General features: G+C 49.6%; 1 protein-coding gene across 2 annotated transcripts in view; it reads right to left on the bottom strand.

Annotated features, from left to right (window-relative positions):
- Positions 1-5047: 5047 nt before the first annotated feature.
- Positions 5048-26095, bottom strand: part of Plb1 (phospholipase B1) — a 136076-nt gene continuing 115028 nt past the window's right edge. The window contains exons 48-59 of one of the 2 annotated variants that reach the window (XM_087552239.1): positions 24931-24998; positions 24374-24417; positions 24043-24142; positions 19449-19500; positions 18454-18534; positions 17301-17366; positions 16812-16906; positions 15348-15426; positions 14195-14299; positions 13610-13705; positions 6547-6621; positions 5048-5423 (exon numbers count right to left, since the gene is read on the bottom strand). In XM_087552239.1, the coding sequence (XP_087408365.1) occupies positions 5259-5423; positions 6547-6621; positions 13610-13705; positions 14195-14299; positions 15348-15426; positions 16812-16906; positions 17301-17366; positions 18454-18534; positions 19449-19500; positions 24043-24142; positions 24374-24417; positions 24931-24998 (1026 nt within the window). In that variant the 3' untranslated portion in view covers positions 5048-5258. The remainder of the gene's footprint in view (positions 5424-6546; positions 6622-13609; positions 13706-14194; positions 14300-15347; positions 15427-16811; positions 16907-17300; positions 17367-18453; positions 18535-19448; positions 19501-24042; positions 24143-24373; positions 24418-24930; positions 24999-26095) is intronic. The other variant, NM_138898.2, reaches the window with a different exon arrangement.

Raw genomic sequence — 26095 nt, forward strand, 5'->3', positions numbered from 1 at the left:
TCAGAGATCTGCTTGTCTTTGCCTCCTACATGCTGGGTTTTTTGTTTTTTGTTTCCAATTTTTAAAACCAGAAATCCGTAAGTCAACATAATTTCATAGTCAGGCTCCAGTTAAGCTCTGGTTGACTGCTAACAGTCCTGGTGTGCAGTCCACACGAAGACGTGTCAGTCACCGAGTACCCCTCTTGCTGTTTGAACCTTTAACTGGCATATTTTTCTCTAGTAGTGATATATTTCATGGAAGTTCTATTTACTTCTCAGTTCTTTCATAAAAGCACCACGTTGCAGGGGTTAATATTAATAAAAGAATCTCCACCATCCCATGCTAGAGCTGGCTCCGGTGGGCCACACGGCATCTGCGGGGTATTTTCATCTCAATCAGCAAAGCTCTCAAATGCTCAGCTCCCAGTCTCCATCCCATGATGCTGCTGGCTACTCTCTTGAGCCCCATGGCGGCCGCCCTCTTGCAATTCTATCCTCTAGTTCCCAAGGTGGGCCGCCGCCACCCCAGTTCCACACAGAGTCTGCCTGTCTCTTTCTGTTCACATTCCCAGCATCTGCCTCCAATGGTTATAGCCACAACTCCCAGGAACCTGTTAAAATCAAACTCATTAAGCTTGTAATTCAGCAATCAGATTTATATCAGTAAATTCAAACTCCACAAAATGTCTGCACAATATCCTCTGAACCGATAGATAATGATACAAACTGCCCAACTGGATAAGACAAATTGTCCTATAAAAATCCATCCCTTATGAAATACTTATAACACTCTAAGGCCACACGGATCTGGGTCATCGTCGTCCTCCTCCTCCTCTATCTTGGTTACTGTCCCATTGCTGTGATAAAACCATGGCCAAGGCAACTGTATTGGCTAGTTTTATGTTAACTTGACACCAGCTAGAGTCGTTAGAGAGAAAGAAGCCTCAACTGAGAAAGTGCCTTCCTAAGATCTGGCTGTAGGCAAGCCTGTGTGGGCATTTTCTTAATTAGTGATTGATGGGGGAGGGCCCAGCCCATTGCGGTCTGGGCTGTTGGTCCTGAGTTCTGTAAGAAAGCAGGGAGAGCAAGCTATGGGGAGCAGGTGAGTAGACGGTACTCCTCCATGGCCTCTGCATCATCGGCTCCTGCCCTGATTGGACTCCTGCCCTCACTGCTTTGATAACAAACTGTTATATGAGCTGTGAGTGACATAAGCCCTTTCCTCCCCAAGTTGCTTTGGTCATGGTGTTTTCATCATAGCAATAGTAACCCTGACTGAAGCAGCAGTGTATACAAGGAGAGGTTTATGTGTGCTTGTGGTTCCTGATGTATAAAGTCCACACCACCACCACCACCACCACCACCACCACCACCACCACCACCACCACCACCACCACCACCATCATCCGGAAGCGCGGCAGCAGACAGGCATTGTGGCTGGAGCTCAGAGCTCAGATCTTAGACTTAATTCTGCCTAACCAGGGAGCAGAAAGTGTGAACTGGGAACGGTTTGAGGTTTTGAAGTCCCAAAGCCTTCCCTCAGTGACATGCTTCTTCCAGGAGGCCGTATCTCCCAAGCTCCCAAACTGCATCAACAACTGGGGACGAAGAGTCAAACACGTACCTGAGCCTGTGTAGGACACCCTCATTCAAACCACCGAGCGTGTACATGTGAATGTGGCTGCACACACATGTATGTGAAGGCCATAGGCCAACTTTGGGTGTCTTGCTGAATTGCTCTCCACCTTATTTTTTTAGGGTAACTGTTTTTGTCATTTGGGTTTTCGAAACAGGGTTTCTCTATATAGCCCTGGCTGTCCTAGAATTAGCTCTGTAGACCAGGCTGGCCTCAAACTCAGAGATCCACCTGCCTCCGCCTCCTGAGTGCTGGGATTTAAGGTGTGCACCACCACTGCCTGGTTCCACCTTATTTTTGAGACTCGGTCTCTCATTGAACCTGGTGCTCATCAGTTCTGACAGGGGAAGTGGCCAGTGAGCTCCAGAGACCCTTATGGCTTTGTCGACTTCCTCCGAGCACGGGAGTTATAGATGCTCACCTCCACACCCAGCATCTCACACGGGGGCTTGGGGATCTAAACTCAGGCCCTTTGCTTACACAGCAGACACTCACCTACTGACCCATTTCTCCTGCCTCAGCTCAGCCCTGCTGTCTTGGTCCGACACATTACTCATGTGTTGTTAGTGTTCCGGGTGCAAACACACATATGATATGCTAACGGTGGTATAATACTTAATAAATATACAATGTTACTGCTTTATACACGTACTACACCATATTATATATTATTTTGGAGTAAACAGTATGCCATGATACATTATCAGGAGCCTCATACACTGTAGGGCTCCCCCACGCCCCAATCCATCTCCTTTTCTTTTCTTATTGAGAACGTGTCTTGTAAGGGTTAACCCAGGCTGGCATGGAACTTGGGACCCTCCTCCTACCTGAGGTTCCCCAGGGACTAGAGGCATACACCACTATACCCAGCTTTTCTGCATTTCTTGGTTGGCCCATCTAGGCTTGTGGAAGCACGCTCCGTGATCTTGTGAAGACAGAGCCACCTAGCTACATAAATCTCAGAGCCCGATTGTCACTAGGTGACACACCTGTGATCCTTCAGTGCCAAGGTCAGGGGAAATGTCACGCATCCAATTGTTACATCTGAGTCTCACTTACTAGAATAGTTTAGTTTTGCCTATGAAAGGATTAGCTACAAATCTTACTCCAAAGTTAATTTTTAAAATCACCGTGGGTCTCCCTGCACCTGTGGACTGTCAGCTGATACAGTCCACTAAGGTAGTGGGAGCAGAGACTTAGTCGGGGTGGGGGTGGGATGGGAGTGGTTCGGAAGCCCTGTGAGTACATAAGTGAATGAACACACCAGGACCACTTGTCAGTTGGCAAATCAACTTTACTTAGGGTGACTGAAGGTTTATAAAGTTTGGGGGCGGTGGGCTGAAGGTAAAGACATCCAGGATGGTCAAAGGTCATTGGCTGGAGGTTCAGGGTACCTGGAAGGCCTCATTAGCATAGAGAAGCATTTCAGGAGCCTCAGGTGCTGGCTGAACAGGTTTTATCAGGAGAAAGAAACTGATCCTGTAAACTAATTGACATCCTCAGGTAGAGGCCAGCATGGGAGCTTAGAATTCCCCAGACAAGGGTAGGGAAGGAAAAACTCTGTTAACGAAGGGAGTCTCCCATTATGCGGCAAGCCCCAGAAGGCCATGTGGCCAATGGTAGACTTTGACCTTAATTAGCAGTTTCCCCACAAATCACAGATTAGTAGTCAGGTGAGTTCTCCTGCCCAGGGGAATGGTAGAGCTGTCATTATGTTAGTCATGTCCTACTTTCTAGATTTTTTTTTTATATAAACTAGATTTCATTTGCAGTTGGGTTCAATTCATGACCATTTTCTTCTGGAGGTTATTCTTGTAAGGTGGGTTAATGTTCCACTGTGTAAGGAAAACATAACCAAGCCAATTCCCTCTTCCCTCGATCTTAGTTTCTTTCTCTGTGCGAAGTGGGTGATACAGGAAGGGGTGGTTTCGTTATTCTGTACGAGAGTGCCTGTGTGTCCTGATGCTGGGGCTAGCCTGATGTCAATGTCCTTTTCTTTCTTCCCCCTCCTCTTCCTCACCATATCTTTCTTCAAGGTCGAATGTAGCCCAGGCTGTCTTCAAATCACTAACTTAGCCAAGATAACCTTGAGATTCTGACTCCCCTGTCTGTTATTGCCATCACATAGATGTGTGCCATCATGTCTGGCTCATATGGTGCTGGGGATTCAAGCCAGGGCTTCACTTGTGCTGGGCAAGTGCTGTGTGTCGAGTGACAGTCCAAGACCTCAACCTTCATTAGAACGTTTTCATTTGAATCTTTCTTCCACTATCATTTACAGTCCCTAGAGGCAGTCTGATACTGCCACCATCATACCCCCAGACCCTTGCTAACCCCTTGCCTTTTCCAAAGTGGTCCTCCACCCTTATAACCCAGACCAGGCACTCCCTTTTCTCTACCTACATGGAATTATCAGTCTTAGTGGCTCTGTTTCCCTTGGACCTCTAATAAGATCATATCTTCATCTTTCAGAGCTCAATTGGCCTTCCAAAAGCCTTGATGAAGGATTTTTGACTAAGTTTAATCCACCTTAATCTTTCCTTTATGAATTTAAAAGCCTCTATGGGTGGATAACAGAGTGTAGCTTCCCTGGAAACTACTGGCTTTGTTCATGATGTGGCTTTGCATATAGTCCTGTGTTGGGGATTGATTCTAATGCTTAGTCTTAATTCAGCTCCCCGAATCACATTGGAATCTCCGTGTTCAGACACTGAGGGTCCCTAATTGGTTTTTGATTGATCAATAATGAGCCAATAGCCAATGGCTGGGCAGGGAGACAGAGGCGGGACTTTTAGGATTCCTGGGGGGAAAAATGCAGAGGAGAGAAGGGCAGAATTGCCATGACAGGGAAGCAGAGAGATCAGACCTAAGATCCCCCCTGGCAAGTATGAGTGAGGGAAGTGGCCCCAGGGTTCACTCCTCCAATTGGGTCTGGGGTAGCAAAGATAAAAGAATAGATTTAGAAAGTGTTAACTCAGGAATACCAGAGGGGAGTACGTGCTCTCCATAAGGAGGTCAGAAATGGCCCAGCCATTGAGCAAGTTCAGGCTTATTCAATATAAAGGTTGTGGTTGCGTGTCTTTCATTCATGAATCCAGAGCTCCTGGGCAGGTGCGGAGACTGGCTTCCACCCAAGGGGAACTCAGAGCAGCTTAACAGTCCACCACTACAGTCCTAACTGTTTACCTAAAGGACATGGCACACCTCCAGTGCATACAGGCTCTGCACCCCTCATCCAGTGTATTAGATTGTGCGTCTTTTGAGTAGTTGCATATATGTATATGTATATCATGTTTCTATATATGTAGTTGAGATGCCCTGAGGATGGAACCCACGTCTAATGATGCGACCCACTTCTGTTTCAAATAGACCAACAACTACAGATGGTCTGCAGGTAACTCCACAAAGTGTTTCAACAGAAGCCCAGAAGAACATGGATACTGAGTGTAGCCACTCTTTCTTATTTATCTTTCCAAAAGAAGATGGTGAACTCCCAAGAGAGAAAGGCACGCAGTCCCCATCCCTGAGATTACGTAATTGCTGTCTGGTACCAAGGGTCAATCTCTGAGCTTCTCCTCTGAAACAGCATCCTGGGTCAACTCAAGGTCCACACTTGTATTTGGAAAAGTCTCCTCCTCCTTCTATTGGACGAGTCTCACAGTTCTCCACAACATCATTCCAAGGATGCCAACTACCAGGCCACCTACTGCAGCCACTGGCACTGCCCAGTAGAGTGTATTGGAGTTTTCTTTAGCCTTGTCTAGAAGAATCTGACTGTTCCGGACAGTGTAGAGGAAAGGGTTTTCCTGGGGGAGGAGGCAAGAGGGTCAGAGATTAAGGGCTCTATTCACCCATCCATCAGCCCAAGTCCTGTCTCTACAAGAGTACAATGACCTCACGCATCTCCCTAGTGTGTCCTTGTGGAACTTTCTTCATCCAGTGTGTGAACCTTCTGATGAGCGTGGTTCTGTCTAATGATCAACACCTAGCTATAACCTCTCATTGGTTCCTGGCCAGCATTTCCTTTCAAATGTGATTTTGAAAGGTGGGGGAGCTGGTAAGCTATTGTTGGAAAAGCTTTGGGGTGCATCTGCGCCTGCCTTCTTGGAGCCTTCTGTTCTCAGTAAACAAACACTGAGCACAGCTGCATGGCCCTGAGGAGATCTGATGAGCACCCGAGGACCGAGGTAGGATATCCTCACATTGCCCAGGAATAAGGTACAGGACCATGTTAAAAAGGAGAGGGGTGCAGAGAGAAGGGTGAGCTCAACAGAGGGGTATGTCTAGAGGCAGGAACAGCAGAAGATGACAAGATGAGAGAGGGGCCCAGGGAGTAAGGGACCAATATGGAGTCAAAGCCAGTAGTGAACAAAAGCGAAACTTTTGTTGTGGTGGGACTCATCTGGAAAATGAGTCCATTTGCCTAGGGTGTGTAGTAGTAGCAGGAGGCAGGTGTCCCCCTTGGGCAGTGGTGACCAGATAAGGATCCCAGCATCCTTGACAAGACTGGAGTAACTTTCCAGGACAGTCATTCAGTGCCTAGAAACAAGTGGAGGATGAGGAGGAAGCAGAAGAGGAGAGCTGGAGGGACAGGTAGGCATCCAGGGAGAAAGGACAGGAGCACGGACTCTGGGAGCAGATGGTGTCTTCATAATCACCTCCCCTCCCTGAGCTCCTAGTGTAGGGCTCGGCACCACAAGATGCTCGACTCTTCTGAAGTAGCGAGTAGTTTAGCTAATACTCTCAAGACCACCTTCCAGCATGACTCCTCTCTGCCACTGGAGTTGTCGACTACTCCCAGCCCTATTCTGTGTCGGTCACACAGGACAGTTATGATGCATCGAGCATAGTATGATAAAGTCCTGCCCCCCCACCTCCACCCTATCCAGTCAACTTAGGTTACCAGATAGGGTACCCATGTTCACTCACAGGCGAGGGACACTTGAGTTTGGTCCGGTTGTATGTGAAGTTATTGGAGGTTGTCTTCTTGCCCACTGGTTCCAGCTGAAAAAGAGAAAAAGGACACCTTGACTGTGTGGGAAAGTTGGGAGCTGGCATACTCTCTGGGAAGGGTACATTCAGGCCAGCAACCTATTGAGATCCACCACACAGCTCTGGCCAGAGCTGGAGCTGTCCTTTGACTCATGGGACACGAGCTGTCGGAACACGGTAGAACTCCTGAGTTGATGCCTCTGAATTTACCCAGAAGGACATCAAGGCCTCAGGAAAGAACAGTCAGCCCACACTGAATCTCTTGAAGGGCTGGGACTGGAATGCCCCGTTGCCTCTCCACTTGTGGGTGGCCGTGATTGCAGACAATATATCTGCGATGTTATAAAATGGTGATCATATTTACCAACTTGTCCAAGTGTGTGCAGCTAGCTAGTCAGTTTCAGGAGCACTTTGAAAGCATATTGGTTACCATGGCATTCTTACTACTACACTTGGCTTGTCAACTCTGAAGAAACTGGAATCTTACTGGAGCTGCTCTCTGGGTTGTCAAGCAGAGGAAAACATTTACTAGAACTATCCCAGGGAACAGCTGTGGTTTGGCGGGGTGCTGCTCAATGCTTCCACAGCAGACCGAGGAGCAGGAAGCTGCTATACCCCCCAACCCAGCAACTTTAGGTACTCGAACTTGTGCCCCGAGGGGGAGAAAAGATCTGGCATTCATCCCCTGTACAGTTTGCTTCTGGTCTTTTCCTGGCCTCCAAGCCTTGATGATGGAGGAAGTAGACTCTTCCCTGTGTTGGTGGCAGACCTGGGCCGTGATATCACTGCCTGCTGTCCAAATACCCTCCACACCCATTTCTGAGGAACTTAGAGGAGGTGGATAGCTCTGAGCTTGGGAGGGATGCCTTCCCCGGGGCAGCCGGATGGCTGGTATTAACAGTGGTAGGGTTTTTAGGACACGCATCTTAGGGCTTTCCGAGAAACGATGATGTGGAAGCCGTGTATGAACTGGGATGGGTTCTAGATGGAGATCTGCTTCTGCTTTCTTACAGCCAAGGAAACACAACTGTGCTCTGGCAAACAGAGCCACTAGGGACAGAATAGAGGCTAAAGGTCAGGCTGGCTGTTTCCCAGGGATGCTCCAGGGACCGGGTTCGGTAAACCTATCCATGTCTTCTTCCTGTTGGTTCCCATCAGAGTGCATCCACTTCATTTTCCCGTCCTTCACCTGCCCCAGTTTCCCTCCACCTCCTTGGCTTTGGTGACCTCTTTTGCAGTCAGCTGTAACCTGTAATCACCGTCCCTTACCTGCTGCCCCTTGGTGCTTGGCCCCATGCTCCCCACTGCCTGCTCCTCCCCTAGGGCACTCGGCTACTTCCGTGGTTTGGGGTACTACATTGGTACTGATGTCTCCTTTCTGTTGTGGTTGTCAAGTCTCACCCATTCGAGCGCCAGGCTCTTACGTGTGCCAGACTCCATGCCTCTTTATGGGTATCCATGAGGCAGTCATTACTTCCCATGTCTGACATAGAATGCAACTTCCATTCCAAACAGAATGCCGTCTGACCATCGCTTTGGTGTCAGGAGCCCCTCCCTAGTCACCTCCCTCAGCCAGTTTGAAACACATCCCAAGTGACCACAGCTCTCCTCTCAGGGCTGTCACCAGGGCTGGTCCCAGCCACATCCCACTCATTCAATCTCACCTCTTGGATCTTTGATTCCAGCCATGTCTGCACAGTGGCTGGAGGACCAAGGGGAACATGTCCGCCCCTTGTTTAAAACAGCTAAGAACATGGTCCTTGCTTGTCTTTCTGACCTCGGTCCCTGATTTTGGAGTATCCCATGGGCCTGTGTGTTCCTCAGAAGCCTCAAGTCCGTTCCTGACTCCATGCCACATGGGTCTTATTTCTTCTCCCTGGAACACTGTGGCCCAGAAATCTGCCTGCCTGGCAACCTCTTGGCATTCAGTTCACATGCCATCCATGAGGCTGCTTCTCCCTCACCACTACCCTCCGTCCCACCTCCCTGCTTTACAGCTTGTAAAGTCCCATGTAGTCGGTTGTATGTGACCTTGTGTTGACCTGTCTAACTTGTGTATCATCTGTCTCTTCCCGGCCACACTATTTATACTCCATGAGAGCAGAGGCGTCCTTTATTCTGTTGTTAAGTTTCTGGCACCAGGACTGGTACCTACCACGTACTGAAGTTGTTTGATGAATGGATAGAGAAATACAAGTCGGCAGGACTGGAATGGTGAGAAGGGAAAAGGCATGGAGCAGCCCCAGAGAGGGGGAGTTGTTTTTCTAGAACAAACCTTTCTTAACACAGGCACTGTGGGATACCAATGATGCAGCCCACCTTAGCACTAGGCAAGGTGCCACAGAGCAGAGAGTACTGGCCTTGCTGGGGAGGTAACAGGCCAGTGGTAGTTGGTCTCTTGAGTGTATAGAGTAGCCAAGGTAAAAGGACAGTAGTGCATGGGCTGGACAGGGATTGCCAAACTGCAAGCACGGTGGCCAGAGAAAGGAACTAGGGCCAAGTCCTATGGCAACAGTGTCTAACCTGTCTCCTTTCTTTGGAAGGTGAAAGATGGGGACCCTGGAAGACTGAAGGCAAAGGATGATTTAGTCAGATTCTCTTTCATACAGATTGTTCTGCTGCTCTGTGGAAAACAGATCTAAGGCAGTAGTTCATAAACCCTGTCTGTTAAAATCATCTGTAACTCCAGACCATTCATAAGGGTACATGACTTTAATCCCAGTAATCAGGCGTGCCTCTGTCAGTTCTAGACCAGTGTGGTTTATATGGCCAGTCAGGGTATATAGTGGGATCCTGTCTCAAAAGAAAGAGAAGAACACCAAGTCTAATACCTACCCTAGACAAATTTATCTATTTGTCAATTATATATGTACACACACACACACACACACACACACACACACACACACACACACACACACAATGTATGTCTTTGTGCGACTGCCTGTGCTGGATAGGTTTTTGTCAACTTGACGCATGCCTCTGAGAAGAGGGAACCATAATTGGGAAAATGCCTCCATGCGACAGAACTGTAGGAAGCCTATGGGGCATTTTCTTGGGGATTAATGTGGGAGGACCTGGCCCATTGTGGACAGTGTCCCTCTCAGGCAAGTGGTCCTGGATGATGTAAGAAAGTAGGCTGAGCAAGCCAGTAAGCAGCATCCCTCTATGGCCTCTGCTTCAGGCTCCTGCTTGAGTTCATACTCTCACTTCCTACACTGATGAACCGTGCAGGGAAACTGAAAGGTGAGAGAAACCCTTTTCTCTCCAAGTTGCTCTTGAATATGGCATTTTGTAGCAGCAAAAGAAACCTAACTAAGACACTGTGTGACATAGCTGGGAACTGAAGTTGGGAGCTCTACGAGAGCAGTATGCACTTTTAAGCTATGACACGATGTCTCTCCACTCACTGCTGTACTTTAAAAGCACTATTTGTAGAAGCTAACAGAGGCAAACAATAAGTATTCATGCGCAGATCGTTTGGTAAAGAGAACATACCAGCAGGGTATCAAGAACTAGAACATGACCAATACTCAGAAGAGCTCCTCCTGCACCTTCCGCACCTAAAGAGAAACCATCATGAAAGACGACGCTGACTTTCAATGCCTTACGTTAGCTACGTGCCTTTAAGGTAGGTGAGTGTGCGTGCGTGTGTGCACGTATATGCTGCACGTATGCATATGCTGCTGAGGTTTACTTCTTATTCTTGGTGTATGAAAATACCCTGGCTTATGGATGTACAACAGTTTGTTGGTGGACATCTGTGAAATTCCCAGCTTGAAGTTAACGATGGGTGTGGTGCTGCTATGAAAATTGTAGTATGTATCTTTTTAGTGGACTCTTCTTTCTAGGAGAATATTGCTGGGCCTCAGGAAACACAGGTTCAGCATCGTTAGATACACGAGAGCGTGCCAAAATGGTTGTAAACACTCATTATATTAAGTCACCAGAGGATGGGCTGGGGAGATGGCTCAGCCATTAAAGGCTCCAGAGGATTCTCATATGAGCAGTGCTGGGAACTGTTATACAGGGGGTGTGAGTCTGGGGGCAGGGATGCTAAGTAGGAGGAGATGTGACCACTATTGGTGTGGGGTTGGCAGATAAGGGCTCCTGGGTAGCAGTGGTAGAACTCAAAGAGAGAAACGGCTCCTGGTCTTGACCTTTGCACAGGTCTCTAGAGAAGAACTGTGGTTTATGGAGCCAGGAGACACAAAAGATACGGTGACAGTGACTTAACGTGCATCTGTTGCTCCTTTAGAGTTTCCTGGGGACATCAGCCAAAGCTGCAGACACTACGTCATGGGAATCTAACTGTGAGACACAAATTCACTGGCTGTACGTGTGTTTATCAGGTTGGTGTTATGGTTGGGCCACCAGAGGAAGACTTGGAAAACTGGACTCTTGTTTCTGTGGTGCCACTGATGGGCCGTGTGAGGCTAGGCAAACTGTGCCATGTCTCTTGTTCTTAGCTACAAAGTGCTCTGGCTTGATGACCTCTCAGATCTGTTCCAGCTCTAACAGTCTATTTTGTATTTGCTGTGACTCTAGGGTAGGCGTTCCAGTAAGAAGACGATTGGAGAGCTCGCAGGATGCTAGAGCTGTGTGTCTGAGATGGTTTGGGATGAAACATGGGACTCTGTAATTACTCCCTTAAATTATACAGGACAAGGGTGTGGTTTTAGGTTTCTGTTTTTTTAGTTTAGTTTTTTTTTTTTTTAATTTGGGGTATGGCTGGAAAACCACAGTTGTCTTGTGTTCCAGTGTTTTAGCTTTTGTTTTTACATCTAAACCCCTTCTGCCTGACCTTATGGAACAAAACTCTCTTGCCGGGGTAAAGAAAGACTGACTGTCTGCTTCAGAAAAGACAAGAACCTTACATCAGAGACCAATGGGCCTGAGCATTTATCTGGCTATTGAGACTCAGGAGACCCTGGAGAGGCCCAGCTAAAAGCAGAAGTAACTTGACGGAAAAGCTTAGGGAGGCAAGAGCAAGAACTTTGTCTTTCCTGGCTCTTAATGTGGATCCCCCCTAAGATCTTTGGGGGGATGCAAGACAGGAAATAGATTTCCATTCTGTGGAGGGATGTTTAAAGAGACAGGCTGTGACAGAGTCACTGGAGGACGGCTGTCCTTCAAGCCAAAGAAACAGAACTAGTTCTAGGAATTACAGTCTATAAATGCCAGGCTGAGAGTGCTGGCCATTGGGAGATTGAGGCAGAAGCATCAAATGCTCAAAGCCTGCCTACACTTCATAGAGAGGTGAAGGCCAGACACAGCAGCCTGCAATACGCTGCTTTTAAAAGAAAAGTAAACAGAGTCCTGTGGCTACAGATCAGTGACAGAGAACTTACCTCATATGTGTGATACTCTAGGTTCCATACTCAGTAAGAAAACAATAACACACACACACACACACACACACACACACACACACACACACACACACACCAAAGCCAGATACAGTTATAATTCTGGCATTCGGAAGGCAGTTTTGAAATCATCAGGCTAGCCTGGGCTACAAGAACCAAGAAAGTCAAGATAAACCAAGGAGACAGGTGGAGGGAAACTCAAAGATATTTTGATGTCAGTTTAGAATCCTGTGCAGGAAGAATATGATGAAGTTTTAATGCTGTGCAGATGGGTGACGTCATTGGGAGGGGAGCTGAGCCTGCAGGTGAACAGGCGTATATGTCACTTTGGATGCTACAGAGGGGGTGGCGATGTAGCTAAGAAGAAAGTCATTGTCTCGAGTCAGCTGAGGAAAGCGTCAGGCAGCATGGGGTTGCTGACAGGTGTGGGAATATTTGCCCAACGGTGATTGGCACAGACACCCTAGGCCTGAAACTGCAAAAAAGACCAGAGATGTCGACGGTTTGGTCACCAAGGGAAACATGCAGGCCAGGTGAGTTGTAATAGAGCCTAGATCAAGGACCGTGAAAGCACTTCATTTGCTGAGGCAGATGACATAGGGATCAGGGTCACTAGGCAAGACCTAAGACAGCTGTCCCTGTGCACCCAGAGCTTCACGCTCACTCCTAAGGTTCTCTCCTCCGGTGGAAAGGACTGGAATAGGTTTCCACAGGTGAGAACAGGCTGTGTGGATGCTGCCTGTAGCAACACTAGTTGGAGATGTTGAGACGGGCTGCCGAAAGGGTAATGGGGCTGACATTCGTCTCGACTGATTTTTGTGCTGACTTTGTATTCTGTATCGTTACTCCACAGACGCTGATGCAGGTGAACAGTGACACTTTGTCCAAGGATGCACAACTGCTACTCTCGTCCAGTCTTATTCAGTCTGATTGCAAAGCTATTCTCTTCACAATTCTTGGGAGGCTGTGATAAGTGTGCAAATGTGTGTATATGTACACACCCCCTTTAAAAGGCACGTATACATGGGGTGCACATATAAGTACAAGAGCTTGCAGCCAAGCCTGATGGCCTGAGTTTGGGGCCCAGCGACCACGTGGTTGAAGAGAAGCGACTCCCACGAAAGTTGTTCTGACCTCCACATCTATACTGTGTATTATTATACACAATAAGCAAATCTAATGTCTTAAAATGTTTTCACATCAAGGGGTGGGGTAGAGAGATAGCAACTTGCCATCCAAGTCTGAACTTGATCTCTGGAACCCACAGTGGAAGGGGAGAACTGATACCTGAATTTGTCCTCTGATCTCCATATATTCCCACACTCAGATATAATAAAGATCTATGTCAGGGGCTGAGCAGATGGCTCCGAAGGGAAGAGCGTGCTGGCCATTCATACTAAGCATGAGGTCATGAATTCAAAGTCCTGGAATCCATGGAAACAAACAAACACCAGTACGGTTGTGTGTGGAACCCCAGCACTGCAGGGGGTAGGCAGAGATGATGAAGTAGCCAAGCCAACGTGGGCCCTGGCACATGTACGCCAGCATTAGCGGCGGAGTTTTAGGGAGAAAGAAGCCAGAGCAGCGGTTTGTCCTCTTGTGGGACTGAGCCAATATCCACGCCCACTTACCATGTTGTTCCAGAGGGCAATGGCCATCTCAGCATGCCCACGGACTGAGAAGTGGAAACAGTCTTCAGAGAAGAAAGTGAGGTCGAGGCCCCCACGCTGTGACCGAGACAAGGAGGTTAACATCTGGACTCAGCTGCCAGCCTTCCCGCCCAGTGGGGACACAGCAGGTCCCCTTTCATCCTTTGGATCCTGTTTCAACCTGCTTCAGACACTGGTGGGAATCCCCACCACCACCACCTGGGGTTTTGAGTTTTGTTTTGTTTTGTTTTTAAGAAAACATGAATTATAGCATCCGTAGTTCTACCCTGTCCTGAAAATGACACTATGATAATTTTAGGAAGATCTCCATTCTGGAGTGGGAGGTGACTTGGGACACGCACGGGGTAGGAGAGTGGGGTGGAGGGGGTTGGGGGGGTTGGTCATTATTATTCTATTGTTTCTAAAAATGTCTAAGTTCTAATCTCACACACACGCGCATGCACGCACAATGGAAAGGAAAGCTCTACCTTTGGGAGGCTTCCTGGAGGAAGGTATTAAAAAACGAGTGCTACATTCATAAGCTTCCTGGGAACAGCTGCAGCTCACCTCATCCAGTGGGACAAAGGTATTCCGGAAGAAAGGCTGGACAGTGACTGCAAAGTCCTCACGCTGCATGTACCGATGCCAGTAGGAGAGCTCCGAGAGGGCACTCTGCGGATGGAGAGGCTGCTCAGTCCAACTGGCATGGCTAGACAGGGTCTACTTTGGCTGCTGCGGGTTGGCTGTGCAGGAGTGGACTCACCGTAGACTAAAGGGACTTCAGGGAGTACACTGGCCCCCACAGGGATTCATCCTGCTTGTAATGAACCACTGTATCTTACTGCCCTGTGCTGACAATGGGATCAGAGTCAGGGGGTCTCTGGCTGGAGAAGTTCTCCATCCCCGGGTTTCATTAGTTTTATCCTAAGAGGCTAAGTCTAAGCCACTGATGTTGAATTGGCCACGGGCCTGGCTGCCCTCACTGCATGGTATAGTCAGTGAGGCCTAGCTCACACGAGGAGGATCTCATCAGTTATTCAAAAATGCCCAAGAGTTTAGGATGACAGGGATAGAGCGCCCATGGGTTTTGGACTTAAGTACTAAAACATGGAATATTAAAGGATTAAACTCAATATACTCATAGTAAGGACCTCACGATTCACCTGAGAAACCTAGATAACTTGTCAGGTTCAGACCTCACTTGCTCTGGGAAGGTTGTTGAGGTGAAGAGGGCATGGGGGCAGGGGGAGCTTCTAAGAGGAAGATCACTTGCCCCATTAAAAGGAATTAGCTTGCAACTAGGCTCTGGGTGGGCTTGTCCCAAAGCAAACATTGGTAGCACTGAGATGCCGGAGTGTTAGGGGAGTAGACAGAGGCGGAGGAAGTAAATGTCAGTAGAACTAATTAGTAGGACTTCCTCTTTCTGAGGGGAAGGCAGCGGAAGCCAGGTACAGTGACCCTTCCTCTCAGGAAGGTTAGAGGTTAGCAGTGCCCTGCTGTGTGGCATCTACTCTGAAGGCTGGGTTTCTCCCAACTGCCCTCTTGGGATCTGCATACCATCTTACCCCAGGTAAATACTCTGAGGGATAGGATCTCCTTTTAGGGAGCCACTTGCTCTTAGCCAAGCCCGATGGAGCACACAAGTTCTGAGTCCTCACTTTGGGAGCCCAACATGGACTCCCATTAGGAGCACCCGGGAGGAAGAGAGGTCAAGACTCACCTGGAGGTTCCCGTTGACTTTCTTCAGCTCCTGCATTGCCATGAGGTTTTGAGAGCGTTTAAGGCAACTGCAGTTTTTCCTATAAGACAAGAAATCTTGTCTGGAAGGTACCTTGGCCCTGTCACACTTTCCTGTGTTTCTGTTCACACAGCGCAGTCTGTGCTGCTAAATGGAGGTGGGCGGGGCTTGACACACAAGTACGCCTGCGACACTTGGGTCCAAGTCACAAAGCCCTAACTCAGGAATGTGGTTGAAAAGGTGTGCCACGGTTGGGACGGTAAATGTTCCCTAAAATCTCAAGTGTAGACTGAAGGCTTGGTCCCGAGCTTTGGCACCGTTAGTGGGTGGAGCCTAATTGAAGGAAGTAGTCACGGGAGTCACACTTGCTCTCCCACCGGCTTTGCTTTCTAGCCTCTGTGAAGTGACTGGCTGCGTCCCCCCACATTTTCCCACCCAGAACAGTCTTGTCAAAGAGCCAAGAGACCACGGACTGAAAAGGGAAGCCCACAACCAAAATTCCCCTATTTCCATAGACCGACACAAGATAAATCGTTTCCAGTTGGAAGGGTTAGAGCCTGAAGCAAGGTCTCTTTCCTCATGTGTAGACCCTCCTCTGTGATGACTGTGTCCCAACTCTGAGGGAAGGCCCGGGTGGAGTTCTGGCAGGACTCTGCCTCTGGACTCCTCCCCACAGTCCTGAAGCTTCTCACCACTGAGCACTGGGGAGTTTCCTTGGGGTCCACAGAGTGAAGACAATTGGACGGCCCGAGATGCCCTTGACAAGGTGAAATGTGATACCAACATCTATGGAATCGGAGGGGCTTTCCTTGCTAACCATGGCCATTCCACCTGGGGACCTGATTCCTTAGCCACCTTTAACGGGACATTTGTCATCAGATAGGACTTCTCAGTCACAGCTGTAGAAACAGAGTCCCTGAGGCCCCCAGAGGTAGCAAACGTCTGTCCTTCCCACAGTAATTCCTTCCCATTAGAACCTCCGACCCCTGTTTTTGAGGATGGGATAAAAGCTACGTAGCCTGATCTAGCCCCATACATAACCTTCCTGGTGATGTTGCTCTTAGGGAGGGTTTATTCCTATTTTTATAGGCAAGTACCCAGAGGTGCAGAGACACTGTAGGTTCAGGTCCAATTGTCCCTCAATAGCAGAGCCAGGATTTTAGGGAAACCCAAGGTGTCCTTGGAGCTCATTGTCCTCTGCAGAGAGTAGACTTGCCAGAGTGGACTTTAGAGTCAGAAGTGCTGGGGAGTCTTCTAGGTCATTTGGTGCGCCTCGTTTTATAGAAAAGGAAGCTACCATCCAGGGAAGGGAGTAGGTAGGCATGTGGTTCTCCAGGCATATCCAAGTGTGTTCTAAGTCCCTGGCTTCTAGCCCTGCCCACACTTTTCCTCCTAGTGTGCCTATGAAACCCTGCCTACCCCGGCAGCCTTGCCCTGCACACTTACTGGACAGCCAACGGCATGGCACATTTCCCGCCCTGGTCGTGGAGCAGACCGGACAGCTCCATGACTTCCACCACGTTGATGAAAACCCTGGGAAGCTGCAGGAGGCAGAGGGGTGGGGTTCATGAGTTTGAGGACAGTCTTCAATGTGACCTCACCCTCCCCGTCACTACCACAGAAGAAATGGATACCCTGGGAGGGGCCTGCGTGATTGCATGGACTCTTCCTAGCGTTTCTCTTTGTTAGGAGGAAGAGCTGAGACCCAAAGAAGTCCCAGAGCTAATAAAAACCACAGTGTTGCCTTCAAACCCAGGCTAGGTGGCTCCAGCAGGAGTTCTCTGCCGTGCCACTGTCCAGCTTCAGAGCCGGTCAAAAGCTGTTTTGCCGAGAATCGAATGCAACTTGCCTAGAAGCACCCAAGGTGGTGCTCCACACACGTCAGTAGTGCGAGAGCAGGGGCCAGGGAGCAGACTGATCACTACCCATTCCTACCTCCTCATAGAAGATGTCCAAGGCATGCTGGATGTACTTGACATACTCCCTGGTTGAGTAGTTCTCCTGTATAGGGAGAAGGAGAGAGACTCTCTTTGGCTTTTTACACTGGAAGGAAGAATTAGGGGATGAATTGGGTGACTGCTGTCCCTAAGAGCCTGCCTTCTTGCATTCCTCAGACTTGGCCTGAGGGACCTGGCGGTGTCCTTTTTCAAAGATATACACCCTCAGGAAGAGAGATAAAACTGTACATGAGGGGCAGGTGAGCTGGAACTCAGAGAGGCGTTTCCCCACACCGTGTATCCCCAGGGAGCTCTGGGTATCTTCTGGTTTCCAATGATCCTACAATGCAAGACCCAGCACGATTGAAAGCTCCAGGGGCGAGGTCCTATGGGCACCCCTGAACCCCAGTTCTTAACGGTAAGGGAAAGGACTGAGGGAAGGTTCTAGAACAGCTGAGCTTGCATGGGGGAAGATAGTGACGCCGGGCTCTTGATGGTTATTCTCTGAGAGCCACAAGGAGCTACGAGCTGCCTGCCACCCCAATGTGTCAAACATTCTACCACCTCTTCAGAGTCCTGGCAGCTGCCTCTTCCTGGCAAAATAAAATACAGGATGTCCCCAGCTTAGAACAAGATGTATTCTGAAAGGCACAGGTTCCAAACGCTTGTGAGTCTGGACATGTTTCCCCACAGAGACACATCAGGAATGGGGTCAGCTCCCAGGCCAGCTGGCTGTGGTTGGTTGCTTAGATTATCATGGCCCTGAAGGGCAACAAGGACACTCTGTGTGGTTCTCTTTTCTCCAACTCCATTTCGAAGATAGGATTGCCTCCCCCTCCAAGAGAGGGCAGACTCCAAGCAGGCACAAGACACAAAACCACTAGCCATCTACCCACCAGAAAGCTCCATCTGTATGTCCCAAAGAGGCCACCACCTCAGTGTCTGAAGACTGGATCCTTCTAGACCTGTCTTCTGAGTTGGGAAACCACTTAGGAAAGCTAAACCAGAGGCTGCCTGGGTAGAATCAAGCGCCTGGAGCCCAGGCTAGTCTGGCATTCAGACATGAAGGACATGAGTCAGAGCCCAGGATGAGGAGGATGGGGCCAACAACTTCATTCTCAGGTCCTCAGTGAGGCTTGTCAGGGGCTTACCGGATCCTCACAGTAAAGACACAGGTCGTTGTTCCCGATGAGGAGTGTAATCAGCTTCCAGTCTTCCTGTATGTTGATTGTCTGAGGGGACAGGTCCTGGGTTTAAGATCTGGGAACAGTTGCTGGTGACCCTAGTCATGCTACCTAGTCAGTCAGCTTCTCAGATATTGTCATGTTTTCTGTGTCACACAAACTATGAGGTCTGGCCTACTCCACGATCCCCTGAAATGATGGGCATGCCCCTGTAAGAAGCGCGCGTGCGTGTGTGTGTGTGTGTGTGTGTGTGTGTGTGTGTGTGTGTGTGTGTGTGTGTGTTCTGCTCACACATAGAAGACAGGCTACTTTCTGCCCCCCTCACTCCCCTGAAATCCTCTTAAGGAGCTAGAGTGGGTACGTTCCACATTTCCCCAAGGTCATGAAAGGCCTCGTGGATTATCGTGCTCCTCCAATGTGCTCTGAGGTGTTCAAAGGGGTCTGTGTCAAAAGATAGAACTTAAAGACAAGGTCAGGGCTTTTAGGACCTGGATTCATAGAGGGAGAACCCAGTGGGTTCAGCATAGTAGGGTAGGTCCAGGACGGCCCTGGAGCTGTGGTTCCCTGCTCCTTGTCTGCCATAAATGGAGTCCCTCCAGTAGCTGGAGTCCACAGCACAAGAACACAGCGTTAGAAAAAAGTACAAGTGAGAGTCTGAGGGCTTGGGGAGAGAGAAGAGGGGAGGCCTGGAATGGGAGGCCTATTTTTAGAACCTGCTATTTATGGAAGGCGGCTCTGGGAGGCCAGCTCTGGGATGAAGGCCCCAGGCCTATGATCTTGGCCAACTCCCCATTCTACCTTGCTCTCCTGCAGCCCGCCCCAGGGCAGGGTGCTTGCAGGCAGTGTTCCGTGAACTCCCTTGAAGACCAACTGAAGGCAAGCTGTGGGGGCCCTGGAGGGGTTCATCAGGGCCTGTGACTCCCCAGTTAAGGGAGGAACGCCTTTAGGGGGTCTGTACTCACAGGGGTGCTTTTCATCTTCTTCACCAGGGCCTGAGCCTGGGCCGGCATGTCCCTAGGGAGAAGGGAGAAAAAGATTTCAGACTCGCTCAGGGTGGAGAGAGACCCTAAGCTGGACTCCAGAAATGCTAACTCCGTGAAAGTCATTCTGCGTCAGTCTTTGGGAAGCTGCTCGGGCCTTTTCTCATCAGGGAGCTGCTGGGGTTACACTGATCCAGACCCTGATGCCCACAGGGCAGAATGGGGGACTTTGACACTATTGTTTTCCCCCTCTGTCCCAACAAGACTGGAGAGACAGTATGGGCAGGACTGGGTCTTCCTTCTCCCCGTAGTTTGTTGTAAATTAAAGGTATGCTATTAGGTTCCAGAGACTCAATTATGAATGGAGTAGTATACAGCAATGAAAAGGAATAAAGCATTGTTATTCTCAGTAGGGATGGACCTGAGAGAGCTCTGTTGTGAGTGACAGGCCTGTTCACTGCATGATAGCAGTGATAGCCTCATGGGAACACAGGTGTCAAGACTCATCAAACTGTATTCTTCTGAATATCCGTGGTTCATTGTGGGTCAATATAGTTCAATGAAGCCAATTCCTTAAAAAGACATGAACAGGGTTGGGTGTGGTAGAGCACACCTGCAATCCCAGGACTTGGGATACAGAGGCAGGAGAACTGGGAGTTGAGAGCCAGCCTTGGCTACATAGTAAATTATAGGTCAACTTGGGCTACCTGAGACCCTGTCTCAAAACAACAAAATTGAGAAGTCAGGTGAGGAAAGGACACATGGCCAACATGAGGAGCTAACACAAGATGGTTACAGTCTGTGGGCGGGCACTGAGCAGCATGCATGGTGCCATCCCTGACCCTCACATGGAGAACTTACCCAGGATTGTAGTGATAGGTGCATAGAGGTTATAAAGTAAAGGCACCCACAGATATGCTGTAACATTTAATAGGCCCAAGGCAGCCTCCAGGGCATTCATAGTGATGGGCCTCTAAGGTTCTCTTGGGAGGTGGGGTACCTCTTCCACCCCCTCACTCCCCCATTCCCCCTGCAAGCTTCTTCCTGTCCCTCAGGCTCCCCCTCTCCATGTTCTTTTCCTGTGTCCGCAGTCTCATCTCCCCATCCCCACAGGCCCAGGGCCTCTCCTCGCAGCTGTTTCCACAGCTCTGTGAGTCCACACAGGTCCCAGGCTGGAGACAGGAGCCCCTGATATTCTCCTGCCTTCCTAAGCACTCGATGGGCCAGGACCGGGTGATCCCAGTCTCTGGTGTTGCCGTGAGCAACATGGCCTTCTTGCAGAGTTAGCCGCTCTTTGTCTAGCCCCCTGACAGAGTCATTCTTTCAGAGTACAGGGCTTACACCTTTTGAGTCTGTGATCTCTTAGTAACTCAGAGAGTGAATCAGTTTTCCTTGCTGATTAACAGAAGGGAAATTAGCTGTTGAGCAAAACTGTGAAACTAAATATCCCAATAATAGCAAACTTTTGTACGTGTGTAGATTGCACACGTCCTAAATTCTTTCTAAAGCTTGTTTATCTTCCTGAATCCTATGTCAGCTCTGAGAGACCAGGTACTATGATTAACCTCATATTGGAGGAGAAAACCAAGACTCAGAGATGCTAAGCAACTTACTTGGCCAAGGTCACATAGCCAGCAGGTTTGAGGAAGGCGTTAAACACAGAAGATCTGACCTCTGTGTACCTAGTGTGTATATGGGTGCTGGGGATTCAAACTCGGGTCCTTCTGTTCTCTCCTCCCCACCCTTTCTAGGTGAACTCACACTTATCAATGCTGAAAAATGACAGAGTAGACATAAGGAAAAAAGAACAATTCTCAAACCTTACTGAAGCCAATGGCTTCCCTTTGCTTCCCCTGACCCTGGTCACTTGGTGTCAATGATGCCTCCTATCACTGCCCCTGCTCGGGCAGAGGTGCTAGGCAGGGAAGGGAAGGGAAGGGAAGGGAAGGGAAGGGAAGGGAAGGGAAGGGAAGGGAAGGGAAGGGAAGGGAAGGGAAGGGAAGGTAGGACCCTGGAGAGAGATGGCTCAGCAGGCAAAGTGCTCGTTCTGTAAGCAGGAGGACCTGGATGTAAATCCCCAGTGCCCATGTAGAAGCCAGGCACAGCAGCGCACCCCTGTAATCTCCTAGGAGGTAGAGATGGTGCACCCCTGAAAATCACTAACCAGCTAACTAGCCGTATCAGTGAGCTCCCGGCTCAGAGGGAAACTGCGTCTCAAAATACAAAGTGGGGAGGACAGTGAGTTGGTTCAGTGAGGGAAAGTGCTGGTTACATGCAAGCCTGAAAACGGAGTCTGAGTCCTGGAAGCCATGATGGAAGGAGAGAACTGGCTTCTCAAAGATGACCATGCACCTCCCATGTACACACACACACACACACACACACACACACACACACACACACACACACACAGAGTAAATCTTTGAAAAGAAAATTGAATGGTGATGAGCTATTGATTGGAATATGAGTGTCTTCTGGCCTCCACGGGTAAGAGCACATGTGTGCACACATACCTGAATGCACACACCCACACATGTCGATACCCCTCCCCACCTAAGAGAGGGGAGAAGGGGAGAAGGGAGGAGTAGAAGCATGGACAGACTGAGGAGCCTGTGATCAAAGTCCGAGCTCCATGCATATGACGGTCACTGGGTGGAGGAGGAGTGGGAGCACTGACAGACTGAGGAGCCTGTGATCAAAGTCCGAGCTCCATGCATATGACGGTCACTGGGTGGAGGAGGAGTGGGAGCACTGACAGACTGAGGAGCCTGTGATCAAAGTCCGAGCTCCATGCATATGACAGTCACTGGGTGGAGGAGGAGTGGGAGCACTGATAGACTGAGGAGCCTGGTGATCAAAGCCCGAGCTCCATGCATATGACGGTCACTGGGTGGAGGAGGAGTGGGAGCACTGACAGACTGAGGAGCCTGGTGATCAAAGTCCGAGCTCCATGCATATGACAGTCACTGGGTGGAGGAGGAGTGGGAGCATTAATAGACTGAGGAGCCTGGTGATCAAAGTCTGGGCTCCATGCACATGACAGTCACTGGGTGGAGGAGGAGTGGGAGCACTGACAGACTGAGGAGCCTGGTGATCAAAGTCCGAGCTCCATGCATATGACGGTCACTGGGTGGAGGAGGAGTGGGAGCACTGACAGACTGAGGAGCCTGGTGATCAAAGCCCGAGCTCCATGCATATGACGGTCACTGGGTGGAGGAGGAGTGGGAGCACTGACAGACTGAGGAGCCTGGTGATCAAAGTCCGAGCTCCATGCATATGACAGTCACTGGGTGGAGGAGGAGTGGGAGCACTGACAGACTGAGGAGCCTGGTGATCAAAGTCCGAGCTCCATGCATATGACAGTCACTGGGTGGAGGAGGAGTGGGAGCACTGACAGACTGAGGAGCCTGGTGATCAAAGCCTGGGCTCCATGCATATGACAGTCACTGGGTGGAGGAGGAGTGGGAGCACTGACAGACTGAGGAGCCTGGTGATCAAAGTCCGAGCTCCATGCATATGACAGTCACTGGGTGGAGGAGGAGTGGGAGCACTGACAGACTGAGGAGCCTGTGATCAAAGTCCGAGCTCCATGCATATGACAGTCACTGGGTGGAGAAGGAGTGGGAGCACTGACAGACTGGGGAGCCTGGTGATCAAAGCCTGGGCTCCATGCTCAGGACAGTAATCCCAGCAGTCACTAGGTGATAAAATGGCCCAGTGTTTTGTAGACAAATAAGTCCTTCCTCATGTGACAGCGAGGAGCTATCAATGCTTCTGTGGCATGGAGATTCATGCCGAGCCCCGGGCCCTGGTTAGTCTTCCAAAAGGAATGTTCTCTGTAAGCAGAGTGAGTCAAGCCTGTGCTGTCTCCCTGGTGACAGGAACGCAGCAGCAATCCTTCTGCAAAGCAAATACCCAGCACACTCTGCGTGCTCTGCTCTGTGCAGGAAGTCAGTGAACCCAGTCAGGCATTTCAGCTTTCATTACCTGGGTTCCTGTCAACAACAGAGAGCCCAGAGCAAACAACCACGGCCATGCTATGTGAGGGCCCTGACATCCAACTTTCCATCGTCCAATACAGTTTTGTTTTGTTTTCGTTTTTTTTTTTTTTCCCAAGTCAAGGATATGAGACAAAACAGGGACGCGCAGAGGAAGCAAATGAGTGCTAGGAACCACTCTGCATGCGTGACTCAATGTCTCTGAGAAACAGGAGGTAGAACTGGAGTCAGCAGGGACAGAGGCTGTCTGTGTAGAAGTAGATGGGCTCCTCTTGCCTCTTTAGCAGTGCAGTGGCCAGGACTACATTCAGGAATGGTCTGATCTAGGTCTTTCCCTCATAACTTTCTAGGTGACTCGGCTCTTCAAGAAACACTCTAGCCACAAAGCCACATCATAATACCTGTGCCCAAGGGCATGAGGACTACGGAGACAATTCGCAGGGAAGGTGTAATGCAGGCCCAGCACTCAGGGATGCTCTGGGTATCTAGGTTATGACCCAGCTGGGTCCTAGACACTGTTTCCCTTGCCACTCCTGAATCCCACCTTAATCTCTTTGCTGGTCCCCACATCAACTCACTGAGCTCTGGCGCCTTCTTCTGCCACATTTAATCCTGCCGTGTTCTCCAGGGTACCGGTGGAGAATCCAAGGATGGAAGGGTTGAACTTCTTCAGGATGTCTTCAGAGAGGGACGAAGCAGAGAGCACAGGTGAAAGGAACTGAGGTGGGCATTTAGTTTGGAGGCACTGGTGTGTGGTGCGGTGCAGGGGGTTGGGGGGTGGGGAGGTCCTTATCTTCCTGGGCTGGCTGAAGACAGCGCCCTCTTTCCCCTACTCTAGGCAGAAGCCCTTAGCCTCAGTGAGGGCTATGATGGTTGTGGTACTAGGAAATTTTGGTGTGGGCTACTCACTGGGCAGTGTGGTATGGGTCTCCAACGTTCCATCTCCTCCAATGCTGAGGAAGAGAAAGTAACTGTCAATCAAAGTTGTACTGACCTGCTGCCTCCTGAGCTGTCAGGCCAGAGGGGATCCTACCCTTGAGGCATTTCTCCTTCTACCCTTAGGGCTAACACAAGCATCCCCCCCACCTCCACTCCCACCTCCACCCCCAGCCCCACCCCCCACCCCAGTCTCCTTGGATATCAGAGTTGGGCCATGGGGACCTAGGCCTACCCCGGAGCAGGTGGTGGGGAACCCACTTTCTATCTTCCTTCCTTTGTTTGTTTGTTTGTTTTGAGACATTTATTTATTTATTTATTTTTGTTTTCTTTGTTTTGTTTCTGTTTTTAAAGTAGCCCTGGCTATCCTGGAACTCACCGTGCATATCAAGCTGGCCTTGAACTCACAGAGATCTGCCTGCCTCTGCCTCCCAAGTGCTGGGTTTAAAGGTGTGTGCTACCAGTGCCTGGCTTCTTATACCTCTTTAGGGGACTATTATCTGCAGAGAGTGAGCCAAGAGCACCCTTACCTCCAAGACAGCCCCCTCCAGGGGGTGTCTAGACTGCTGGACTCACTTGGTCGAGCTCCGGTGGCTGTCTGTGAATAACAAAGAGAAGCTTTGAAAAGGTTTCCCTGTGGTGATGCAGCCTCGTGGTGTAGCTGGTCCTGAGATTAGCGTTTGCTAGGGAAGGTTCCACTCTTCTCTACATCTACTCTCTTCTCTGCTGTCTGCCTTCCTCCCAGACTCTCACTCGGTTCCGCCGATCCCTTCCAACATGCTCCCCCAGCCCCAGTGAGGTCCTTTAATTTGTTCCTCATACCCTTGGAGACATTCACATGCCTGCAACGGACAACACTGCATCCCGTCTGACCTCATAGGTGCCACATGCTCCCTTCCTGCCATCAGGACTGCCTTGCCTTCTACACTTCTTTCTACCATTTGCCCCTGACTCTGATACTTCTACACATCTGTCTTACCTTCACCATCTAAAGCAAAACACTGTCTCCAGCATGGGCACCGTAATCCAGCATCGGCTTTCTGTTCCTCTGTTCGCCTCCCACTTTTTTTTGTTTTTCAAGACAGGGTTTCTCTGGGTAGCCCTCGCTGTCCTGGAGCTCACTGTGTAGACCAGACTGGCCTTGAGCTCAGAGCTCTGCCTGCCTCTGCTTGCCAGCGCTGGAATTAAAGGCGCGAGCCACCATCTCCTGGCATTTGCATTTCATTTGCATTTCATTTGCATTCATTTGCATTTCATTTGCATTCCATGCGAAGCCTCAGATGCAGGCCTGTCGCTGAGTCCAAAGCCTGGAGGCCTTGAGGTGCTCTGCTCTGCCATTGCCCTCCCCTTCCTTCTCCCTTCCTGGACTGTTGGACCTCCTCCTCCCCAGCCCTCGACCTCTAGTCTATTCTCTCCTACCTCTGACCACACCTCTCCCTGCTGTCCCCTCCAACTCTGGGTCAAAGCCAAGCCCCTCCCCATCGTGGACTCTGTCAGACTCTGCAGCCACCTCCCCTTTTTGCTTCGTCTTTTTAAATTTCTTTTCTATGAAGATTTCTGAAGTTGCCATCTTTTATTTTTCTTAATAAATAATACAAAAGAAGCATTCTACCTTTGAAATTTACCAAAGTAACATGTGTTCACCATAACCAGTTAAACAGAGATTTAAAAAACAAACAAACAAACAAACAAACA

The sequence above is a fragment of the Rattus norvegicus genome, chromosome 6, assembly GCF_021556685.1.
Source record: "Rattus norvegicus strain SHRSP/BbbUtx chromosome 6, alternate assembly SHRSP_T2T, whole genome shotgun sequence".
Taxonomy (NCBI): Eukaryota; Metazoa; Chordata; class Mammalia; order Rodentia; family Muridae; genus Rattus; species Rattus norvegicus.